This window comes from Priapulus caudatus, unplaced genomic scaffold, assembly GCF_000485595.1.
Source record: "Priapulus caudatus unplaced genomic scaffold, Priapulus_caudatus-5.0.1 Scaffold1460, whole genome shotgun sequence".
Lineage (NCBI taxonomy): Eukaryota > Metazoa > Priapulida > Priapulimorpha > Priapulimorphida > Priapulidae > Priapulus > Priapulus caudatus.
This window is the reverse complement of record NW_014578521.1, coordinates 50,449-62,363: the sequence shown is the minus strand read 5'-3', so window position 1 is coordinate 62,363 and position 11,915 is coordinate 50,449. Positions and strand designations below refer to the sequence as shown.

Below are 11,915 nucleotides of genomic sequence, written 5' to 3'. Positions count from 1 at the left end.
CCCGGACAGTAAGCGTCATCGTTCCCGGATTGTTAGCTGTCATCATTCCGGAAAGTAGCGTCTATTGTCTCCGGAAGTAGGTCATCGTCCCGCATGTAGCGTCATCATTCCCTGTGCGTAATTGTTCGAGCGTCATTGCGTTCGAATGTCGTCGTTCCCGGATGTAGCCGTTCGTTCATTCCCGAATGTACACGTCATTCATCTCCGGAATGAGCGTCGTCGTCATCCGGCAGTAGCGTCATCGTTCCGCTATACAGTGGATATGTACATGGGTTATGACACTAGGTCTGCCTCGGATAAGCAATACTTAATTACTAACTACATTATAATAAGAGTGTATGAGGACAATAATACACAATAATACACTAGTCGTAGTTGTCAGCGTATAGAATCATACTTTTGTAATGACCGTATACTACTTATGTCAAAAACAAAACATATAAATGCAATACTAAATGTAATGCGTATGTAAAGTGTCTGTAAGGAAACTATAAGGAGCGAGGATAGGAACTGCATGGAGGAATCGTAATCGGAATGCTAAATCTCAATCTACGACATCGTTGTTTAATAAGTTTAATGCATTGTAAAGATTACAGGTTTGATTCCGCTCCTACTAAGACTTGCTTTTTTGCATTTAAAAATATCAGGCAAGAGAGAGATCCCTTCCCGATCAAAAAGAAATTATGAGTTTTTGAGTATGTACGCTCCAGGGCTCTGAGGAAATTTCTAGGGGCGTAGGAGGGTGGGGGCAAGATTTTGGCAATGATTTGCGGTTGAGAAAATAACGAGAGAGGGGCAACGATCCCAGTCAACGTGGGTGGCGTGGCGGGGAGCGAAATTTTTTTCCCCACTTGAGTTCCGGACCCACCATAGATAGTGTTTTGTAATATATGGTTCGTATATATATGGTTGGATTATAATTAGTGTTAGGGTTCGGTTACGGTTTATGGTTAGGGTTAGGGTTAGGGTTAGGAATAGTGGGTATTCATTTTACATTGTTGCTTCGAGGAAGTCGAGTGAATGGAGTGCGCTGATTAGCTGTGGTCCGGAATTCGTGGGTGGGTGCGTGGAATAATTCCACGGATGATGGACTACGTTACGATTTTACAACACCTATTTTAACCTTTTACACTTATTTTGTCTTTATTTACATTTATTTAGCTTTTTAATAAATTTGTTTTTCTCTAAAATCTGGAGAGACAGCAAGCCCCCTTCATTCGCCAGGTTAGGTATATGACTATACAGCCTATCACTTTAGACCTATTACAGCAGTAACCCGTGTGCGACCGCCTGTGCAGGCACTAAGTATATTATATCAATGAGAAATATCAATATAAATATCAGGGAGACTCCGTGTATAAATTCCCGGACGACTACTTGATGATTTTGCAATTATTTTAAGGTCGCTCGCATTTATTAGGTCTTTATTTTATCTTCCTCTAAAGGGAAAGAAAGTTTGAAAAGTTTGAAAGTTTGACTAGGGTAAGAAACCCATACGTCCTCCCTAGAGGCAACCACCAGTAGAGGATGGGGAGAGTATATATATACAATGTGGAAATACCTGCTTAAGCATGCGCTTATGTCTGTGCTTTTAAGCATGCGCTTGTGTCTGTGCTTAAGCATGCGCTTATGTCTGTGCTTTTAAGCATGCGCTTGTGTCTGTGCTTAAGCATGCGCTTAATGAGCTTGTGCTTAGCACGTATGCTCTAATGTGCGTGACTTAAGAATAGCACTTTTGTCTTGTGCGTGTACGTCTGTGCTTAAGCATAGTGCTTAATGTCTTGTATTTAAGCCATGTGCTTACGTCTGTGCTTAAGCATGTGCTTACGTCTGTGCTTAAGCATGCACTTTTGTCTGTGCTTAAGCATGTGCTTATGTCTGTGTTTAAACATGTGCTTATGTCTGTGCTTAAGCATGTGCTTACGTCTGTGCTTAAGCATGCACTTTTGTCTGTGCATAAGCATGCACTTATGTCTGTGTTTAAATATGTGCTTAGGTCTGTTTCTAAGCATGTGCTTACGTCTGTGCTTAAGCATGTGCTTATGTCCGTGCTTAAGCATGCACTTTTTGTCTGTGCTTAAGCATGCACTTACGTGAGTATGTGCTTACGTCCTGTGCTTAAGCATGCGCTTATGTCTGTGCTTAAGCATGAGCTTATGTCTGTGTTTAAACATGTGCTTACGTCTGTTCTTAAGCATGTGCTTATGTCTGTGCTTAAGCATGTGCTTACGTCTGTGCTTAAGCATAATGCACTTAGTTATGTCTGTGTTAAAGCATGTGTTTACGTCTGTGCTTAAGCAATGCACTTACGTGGGTGACTTAAGCAAGTACATACGTGGCGTGCTTAAGCAGTACAGACGGATGCCTATATGATGATGACTCACCGTTGAAGAAGTCTTGGTGTACGAGCGCGACAATCACTTCCACGGACGTCTCCGGCTCCCACGCCCTATACACGAGTCCTCCGTGACGTCATCCAGCTTCGAAAGCGGATCCTCTACGTTCAATAATACATCTCCTCGTCTTCCTCCTCCACGCCGGCTGCGCAACTGGAAGGGCGTCGTCGTCGACGGGAACGGATCCTCGAATGTCTCACGACGGGCGAGCGATGTCTCAGGGTGTCGCAGCCGTCTCAGCAGGTGAGGCATGTCATCACTCGATGGGCAAGCGATGTCTCAGAACGTCATCGCCTTCAGCAGACGAACCGAAACTTCGGGGCGTGTAACCCACGCGCAGTCGAGGACGCGGCTGCTGATTGGTCGACGTCGCTTCGACAGCGCGCTGGGGCGCCGACGTCTGCGGCTGCAGCCGCCACGAGCACCTCCTAGGCGGTGACGTCGTCGGCCGACATCGGAAGAGGAAGCGCATGCCTCGCGCTTTCAACTGTAAGAGTCCATTGACAGGCCGCCTGAGGCGGAGTGGCGTCGGAAGGTCGTGGGTGGGGTCCGGGGGTCGTGAGGTGGGGTCAGGCGTGGCAAGCCTGGTGGGAGTTAGCGGTGGGGTCACCTGAAAACGTGCCGTAGGATGGTCGAGTGGTGTCACTAGTCTGACCCAAGCTGCTGCCGCTGCTGCTGTTGTCACTGCTGCTGCCGTTGAAGCTAGCTATGATGTCATCGTACTCCGCCTGCCGCGCCATTGGTCAGCACGTCCAAGGGCTTTCTGACTCACCGCACAGCCGCGACCGCAGCTTCTCCGCAGCTCTCGAGCTAAGATGGCGCTCTCTCACGCACGACGTCGCCGCATCCGCACGCGAGGGGCGCTGGTGTCGACGACGTCGGCCAGCCAGCTCGTGCGACGAGGGCGGCCCATCTGTCTGTCCCCCATGTTGTTTGGCGTAACGACCGTTCTCGCCGGCGCTGCAACCGCGCCTCTACGAATCTACAGCTGCCAGTCGATGACGTCAACGCTGCCCTGCCGGACCGCCGCGCCATTGTGCGTGACGTCACAGGTATTGTGCTGCCGTGCACGGTCGGCTGCGTGCGCGCTTGCTACACTCGCGGGAACGACGGCGCTACTTCCAGAGACGACGGCGCTACTTCCGGGAACGATGACGCTACTGCCGGAGACGACGACGCTACTTCCGGAGATGATGACGTTACATTCGGGAATGAACGAACGGCTACATCCGGGAACGACGACGCTACTTCCGGAGACAATGACGCTACTTTCCGGGAATGATGACGCTACATCCGGGAACGATGACGCTACTTCCGGGAACGATGACGCTACATCCGGTGACGACGACGCTACATCCGGTGACGACGACGCTACATCCCGGAATGACGACGCTACATCCGGAAACGACGACGCTACATCCGGGCTGTTGCTATGGATACCGTTAACCAACGTGCTTACGACACGACTGTCGTCTCCGGACACCGTCGTCCCATCTTTCTCTCTTGTCGCCGTTTTACTCGTCGTCTCTCTTTTCAATTTCAATTTGGCTTCACCTGTCTCGTTGACGTCAGCTTTCTCTCTGGTGTCAGCTTTCTCTCTGGTGTCGGCTTTCTCTTTCATGTCATCGTGCTCTGTCGGCTCAGCTTCTTCTCTGATATTAGGTTCCTCTCTGATATTAGCTTCCTCTGTGATATTAGCTTCCTCTCTGATATTAGCTTCCTCTATGAGTTTAGCTTCCTCTGTAATTTTAGATTCCTCTGTGATATTAGCTTCTTCTTCGGTTTTGGCTTTCTTCGTCGACTGATACTTTTCTCTTGCGTCTATTTCATCTATCGTCTCCGCTGTCCATCTCGATGTTTTGAGGATGGAAGCCTGACCAGTCACTTTCTCACAGTCTGTAGTCAGCCCTACCTCCTTGTTCTCACAATCAGTAGTTAACCCTACTTTGTCGCTGTCCCAGCCGGCAACTTTGTCTCTGTGACACCCTGTAGTTGTGTCACTGTCACAGTCAGTAACTCTGTCGCTGTCACAGCCTATAGTTGTATCACTGTGACAGCCTACAACCCTCTCGCTGTCACACCTTGAAACCTTTTTGCTGTCACAATATGCAACATTGTCGCTGTCAAAGTCCCTAACTTTGTCGCTGTGACACATTAAAACCTTTTCGCCGCGACAGTCTGTAACTCTGTCGCTGTCAAAGACCGTAACTTTGTCGCTGTCAGCACCTGTAACCTTGACACTGTGACACCTTGAAACCTTTTCGCTGTCAAAGTCCGTAACTTTGTCGCTGTCAGAATCTGTAACCTTGACACGATGACACCTTGCAACTTTGTCACTGTCACAGTCCGTAACTTTGTCGCTGTCACAAACATTGCTGTTGACATCCAACTTCGTCCTGCTGCTGCCGTCGCCGCGTGCATCCGCCTGCAGTCGTCTGCGCATGCGCGCTGAGCGCGGCAGCAGCAGCAGCGACGGCGGCGGCGGCGGCGGCGTCACGGTCCGCCTGTGTACGAGCACCACTCTCTCGTATGGCGGTCTCCCCCCTCCCCCTCCCCCTCCCCCTCCCCGCGACGGCTCCGGGGTTCTCCGCACCATCTCGTAACTTTTTCCCCCGGAACAGACGATCCAGGAAGCGGGCGCTAGCGGCGGCAGCACGCGCGCGCGCACGCACGCACGCGGGGAGGAGGCGGGAGTGTCCAGGGAGACTGCGTTTCTCGCACAGCAGCTCTCGCTACACCCCGACGGTTTGTAGAGCGCGTAAATGTCGCCGGCAGGGTGCGCGGCGGTCGGCGACGAGGAATCGGTGGGCGTGGGCATCCCTGTCGGAGCTCCCGCGGCGGCGCGGGAGTCGGGGAGTGTGCCCATCCCTGCCGGGCCGCATCCCGCGCGAGATTTCCTGCGAAAGTAACGTCCTTCTTTTTCTCGTCTGTCCATTGTCACACGCACATCCGGGGCGAGTTCCGGATCAGAGCCGGATCGGATTCGATTTCGGATTTCGGATCGGACAGCAACTCGTGTCCGATTTTCGGGTGGCCGACGCGTCGCTAGGGGGTGCTGCTGCAGCGTGTGTAGACTTTCTTGTTGTGTCACGTGCTATCGGTGTGGAGGTTCGATCGCCTAATGGTCCAGCTGTGGAAATAGATTCGCAGGATTTTATGCACTTACTGTCGTTTGCAGTCTGGCTGTCTTTTCTCATCGTGTACGCTGCCTCGCCCTCCTCCCTTTCCTGGCCTCCCCTCCCTCTCTCTCTCTCTCTCTCTCTCTCTCTCTCTCCCTCTCTCTCTCTCTCTCTTTCTCTCTCTCTCTCTATCTCTCTCTCTCTCTCTCTTCTCTCTCTCTCTCTCTCTCTCTCCTCTCTCTCTCTCTCTTTCTCTTCTCTCTGATCTCTCTCTCTCTCTCTCTCTCTCTCTCTCTCTCTCTCTCTCTCTCTCTCTTGCTGCGCGCGCTCTCTCTCTCTCTCTCTCTCTCTCTCTCTCTCTCGCTCTCTTCTCTCATCTCTCTCTTCTCTCTCTCTCTCTCTCTCTCTTCTCTCTCTCTCTCTCTCTCTCTCTCTCTCTCTCTCTCTCTTCTCTCTCTCTCTCTCTCTCTCTCTCTATCTCTCTCTCTCTTATCTCTCTCTCTCTCTCTCTCTCTCTTCTCTCTCCCTCTCTCTCTCTCTCTCGCTTCTCTCTCTCTCTCGCTCTCCTCCCTCCCCCTCCCCCTCTCCCACTCTCTCTCTCTCTCCCCCTCCCCCTCATCTACACAGAGGGATTGCAGCAGCGTGTTGCCCTGTCGCTCCAGCTCGTGTCGGCAGTGTAAGCTCCCGCCAGAGCTGAGCAACCCGCTCATGGCAATGTACTACTTCACGCCCATGCTAGCACAGCTGCGTACTTGCGTTTCCTAGCTTTTCGTACGAGAGTAAGCGTTGAAGGCTGTAGGCACACGAGAAGCGGAAGGGCTGTAGAGGATAGGCCTGCAGTTAGTGAGCGTTTCGTGTTCATGCTGTTCTGTCCCTCCCCGTCCTTTTTCCTTGTTGTTCTCTCTACTCTCTCTCTCTCTCTTCTCTCTCTTCTCTCTCTCTCTCTCTTTTAATCTTCTCTTCTCTCTCTCTGTCTCTTCTCTTCTCTCTCTTCTCTCTCTCTCTTCTCTCGTCCGCTCTCTCTCCCTGCTAACGCTTCTCTCTCTCTCTTCTCTCTCTCATCTCTCTCTCTCTCTCTCTCTTCCCTCTCTCTCTGTCTTACGCCTCTCGTCTCTGTCCCTGATTTCCTTTCTCGCTCTCTCTCTCTCTCTCGTTCTCTCTCTCTCTCTCTCTCTCTCTCTCTACTGCTCTCTCCTCTCTTCCCTTCCTCTCGCTCACCTCTCTTCATCTCTTCTCTCTCTCTCTCTCTCTCTCATCTCTCTCTCTCTCTCTTTCTCTCTTTCTCTCTCTCTCTCTTCTCTCTCGCTCGCTTCTCTTCTTTCTCTCTCTCTCTCTCTTTCCTCTTTCTCTCTTCTCTCTCTCTCTCTCTCTCTTCTCTCGCTCTGCGCTTTTGTCCCCTTCTCGACGCGGCTTTTTTCCTCTTTTTTCTCCTTCAACTATAAAGCGACCGCCGCCTATCTTTTTTTCGATCCCCCGCCTCCTCTCGCTTCTCTCCTTCCTCTATCCGCCCTTCTGCCCCTCCCCGTCCCCACTTTTCATCTGCGCCCGCATGTCCCTTTTTTCTCTTCAACGCACTTTTCCTCCTACTATAAAGCGACCGCCGCGCTCAGCCTCTGCTGCCGCCCGCCGCCGCCGCCGCCGCCCGACCGCACCGCACACACCAAAGCCGCTATTGTCCGGCACAGCTTTTCTCGTGTTTCCCCACGGCATCGCGCTAAACCCTCACAAGTTTACGTCGGCTTGCTATCGTCGTCATCGTCGGCGTCGGCTTCTGCCGTCGTCGTCGATTCGTCCGTCGTCGTCGTCTTCGTTGCTGCTGTCGTCAGTTGTCGTCGTCGCTCGTCGTCGTCGTCGTCGTCGTCGTCGTTCGTCGTCGTCGTCGTGTCGATCGCCGTCGTTCGTCGTCGCCGTTGTCGTTGTTTGTCGTTGCGTTGTCATATTCGCCCGCGTTTGTCGTTGGCTGCTGTCGTCTCGCCGTTGTACGTCGGTTGTTGTCGTCGTTTGCTATCATCTTCGTCGTCGTTTGTCGTTGTTGCCGTCGTCCGTAGTCGTCATCGTCGTTCGTCGCTCGTCGTCGTCGTCTAGTCCGTCGTCGTTCGCCGTCGTCGTGTTGTCGTTGCTGTCATCTTCGTCGTCGTTGTCGTTGCTGCTGTCGTCGTCGTTGCCGTCGTCGTTGTCGTCGTTGCTGTCATCTTCGTCGTCGTCGCTGTCGTCGCGTCGCTTTATTCGTCACCGTCATCGCTGTCAGCAAGCTTGCGGATATAGCACAATAGCACCACGCCACCAGCCCCCGTAAATAACATACATAACATAACATAACATAACGTAACGTAACGTAACGTAACATAACATGACATAACCTACCATAACATGACATAACATAACAATAAGCATACCTACAATTAATATAACATAACATACCATAACAATGACATAACAGAACAGAACATAACATAACATAACAAACATAACCATACGATTAAACATTAACATAAAACATAACATTAACATAAACATAACATAACATAACACTAACTTAACATAACAATAACATAAACATAACATAACATAACATAACATAACATAACATAACATAGCATAACATAACATAACATAACATGGTACACTGAGGCTAAATTACAACATGGAACAATGCAGCAGCATTACAACATGGAAGCGATACGACATGAAGAGCCTACCTTATTGCCACATATAATGCTACCTCAGCGCCACATATCATGGCACAGCATTTAACAGCAGCGCCACCTATCATGGCACAGCATTTAACAACAGCGCCACCTATCATGGCACAGCATTTAACATTAGCGCCACCTATCATGGCACAGCACGTACAATCAGCGCCACCTACCATCAGCACAACTTCGGTGGCATGTTTTCGGCGCAGCGGACTTCAAAGCTCGCTCGTGATCGCGTCCTCTGATGACATCACAAGCGCTAACGGCAGCTTGACTTGAGACTCGAGCCAGACTTGACGCGTGCTCTCTCGTTTTTGCTAGCGACGGCGACCACACTTGTGCCTCCGTCAATGACGCAGCGCCTCACCCACGGCAGCCAGCGCCACTACCGACGACGTTAGCACGGTAACCGGTGACGTCAGCACGGTGACAGGTGACGCCAGCACGGGGGCGGGTGACGTCGGCGCGGAGACGGGGGTCGTCAGCGATTATGAATAATACGACGTCGGCTGTAGCGTGAGGGCTGCCGCTGGTCGTCGGCTGCCGCGTTGTCGGCTGTGACGTCGTCGGCTGTGACGTTGTCGGCTGTGATGTCGTCGGCTGTGACAACGTCGGCTGTGACGTCGTCGTCTGTGACGTTGTCGGCTGTGACGTCGTCGGCTGTGGCAACTTCGACTGTGACGTCGTCGTCTGTGACGTCGTCGTCTGTGACGTTGTCGGCTGTGATGTTGTCGGCTGTGACAACGTCGGCTGTGACGTCGTCGGCTGTGACGTCGTCGGCTGTGATGTTGTCGGCTGTGATGTTGTCGTCTGTGACGTCGGCTGTGACGTCGTCGGCTGTGATGATGTCAGCTGTGACGTCGGCTGTGACGTCGTCGGCTGTGACGTCGTCGGCTGTGACGTCTCCGGCTGTGATGTTGTCGGCTGCGGCGTCGGCTGCGGCGCGCACGCACACACGTTCGACGCGGTCGGGAGATCGACGTGGACTTGGCATCGCAGCATCTTCTCAGCTCTGCTTGCGGAAGCTGCGTGCTCTGCGGATGCGGAGGCTTAACGATTGGTGGCGCGGCGGCAGCAGCAGCAGCAGCAGCAGCAGCAGCAGCAGCAGTAGCAGCAGCAGCAGCAGCAGCAGTAGCAGCAGCAGCAGTGGTAGTAGTATAATAGTAGCAGCAGTAGCAGCAGTAGCAGCAGCAGGAGCAGTAGAGTAGAGCAGCAGCAGCAGCAGCAGCAGTAGTGTAAGCAGCCAGCAGCAGCAGCAGATAGCAAGCAGCGCAGCAGGCAGCAGCAGTAGCGAGCAGAGCGGAGCAGCAGCAGATGAGCGAGTAGCGCAGCAAGCAGCAGCAGCGGCAGCAGCAGCGCAGTAGCAGCAGCAGTAGTAGTAGTAGCCGTAGCAGCAGCAGCAGGGAGCAGCAGCCGCAGCAGCAGCAGCCAACAGCAGCAGCAGCAACAGCAGCAGCAGTAGTAGGTAGTAGCAGCAGCAGCAGCAGCAACGCAGCAGCAGCCAGTAACAGCAGCAGCAGCAGTAGCAGCAGCAGCAGCAGCAACAGCAACAACAGCAGCAGCAGCAGCAGTAGCAGCAGTAGCAGCAGTAGCAGCAGCAGCAGCAGCAGCAGCAGCAGCAGCAGCAGCAGCAGTCAGCCAGCAGCAGTAGCAGTAGCAGCAGTGCAGCAGAGAGCAGCAGCAGACAGCAGCAGTAGCAGTAGCAGCAGCAGCAAGCAGTAGTAGTAGTAGTAGCAGTAGTAGCAAGCAGCGGCGGCAGGAGGAGCGTGAATCGTAGGTCACAATACAAGAACAATGTGCTGCTCTCCGCCTCCGTACCCAGGCGCACGCACGCACGCACGCCACAACCGCACGTACGCACCGCACGACGCACGAACCCACTCACGAAAATCACGCACGCACACACGAACGCATGTAGCACGCATGCACGCACGTAGCACGCACGCACGAACGTACGCACAAACGAACTTACTAATACCATGCACGCACACACGGGCGCACGCACGCACGAACGCACAAACACCACACACGCACGAACACCACTCACGCACACAGCTCCAATCATTGGTTTCTGAAAAATGTGTTTTTCGGACATTTTTCCACCCAAGGGCCAAAACGACGTGCAGCGCGTCCGTGCACACCCACACGCGCGAGCACGCACACACACATGCACGCACACACACATACACGCACGCGCACACGCACACGCACATACGCATACGCACACGCACACACACGCAGCACGCCACGCGACGCACGCACGCACACCACACACCACCCACACACACACAGTGAGTGGCATATTGGATGAATGCCAATCTATATTTGCGAACAGCTTTTGTTTTGATGCAAAAGGCAGTGAATTGTAAATTCGCGCATGAATCTTCATATTTGGCGAGAAAACGTTGTAATGTGCAAAACAGTTAAAAAAACAACAGGATCGAAAACCACCCACACTCTAATCTTTCTCTCTCGTTCTTTATCGCTCTTGCTCTCTCTCGCTGTATATTGCACTTACTCTCTTGCTCTCTCTTCTCTTTTATTGCTTCGCTCCGCTCTCTCTCTCTCTCTCTCTCCTCTCTCTCGCTCTCTCTCTCTCTCTCTCTCTCTCTCTTCTCTCTCTCTCTCTCTCGCTCTCTCTCGTACTCCTCGCTCTTCTCTCTCTCTCTCTCTCTCTCTCTCTCTATCTATTTCTTCTCTCTCTCTCTCTCTCTCTCTCGCTCTCTTTCGCTCTCTCTCTCTCTCTCTCTCGTCTCTCTCATCTCTCTCTCTCTCTCTCTCTCTCTCTCTCTCTCTATCTTATTCTCTCTCTCTCTCTTCTCTCTCTCTCCTCTCTCTCTCTCTCTTCTTCTGCTCTCGCCTCTCTCTCGCCCCTCTCTCTCTCTCTCTCGTCTCTCTCTCTCTCTCTCCCTCTATCGCTCTGTCGCTCTTTCTCTCCCCTCCCCCTCTCTCTCCAGCGTGATTAAGTTACACACACACGCACACACGCACACACGCACAACCACGGCGCGGCGCGCACCAACACACACACACACAGTCGCACATACACGCGGCCGTCGCGCGCACACACACACGCACATACGCACACCAGCGCGCGCGCACACACACACACACCACAATACACCGCGCGCGCACACACACGACATACGCTGCGCTGCACACACACACACACGCACATACACGCTGCCCGACACACCATTCGCACATACACACGCTCGCCAGCGAACCGACTACATATTACATACCACACACACACACACTACTCACACACAACATATCACGCACGCAACACAACACAACATACTAATCACAGCTACCACGCACGCCACTACATAATCGCCACGCACACACGCACGCGACAATAGCACGCACAGTTGCAGGTACAGCCCACGTGCGCACCACATACACAGCTACAGCCGTGTTACGCACCCACACACGCCACGCACGCACGCACACACAAAACACACACCACAACACAAACACGCACGCACGCACGCACGACACGCACAGACGCACGCAGTCGATTATGCTAGCGAACACGATGATAGTATATGCGAATTGGAAACGCAACAGTCAGTTACACGGTTGAATAATGAAGCTGCCGCCGGAGAAATCTGTAATATCCTTGTTTACCACTACACAGTACACCCTCCCCTCTTCCGCCCTTCCTGTGCGATTTTTTATTCGTCATAACACCTATCTCC

The 11,915-nt window shown here is 52.5% G+C and overlaps 1 protein-coding gene across 1 annotated transcript; it reads right to left on the bottom strand.

Moving 5' to 3' along the window:
- Nucleotides 1-8,692: 8,692 nt before the first annotated feature.
- Nucleotides 8,693-9,205, bottom strand: LOC106816710 (protein PBMUCL2-like). Its single transcript, XM_014821330.1, has one exon. The coding sequence runs from the start codon at nucleotides 9,203-9,205 to the stop codon at nucleotides 8,693-8,695; it is 513 nt and encodes a 170-aa protein (XP_014676816.1).
- Nucleotides 9,206-11,915: the final 2,710 nt, after the last annotated feature.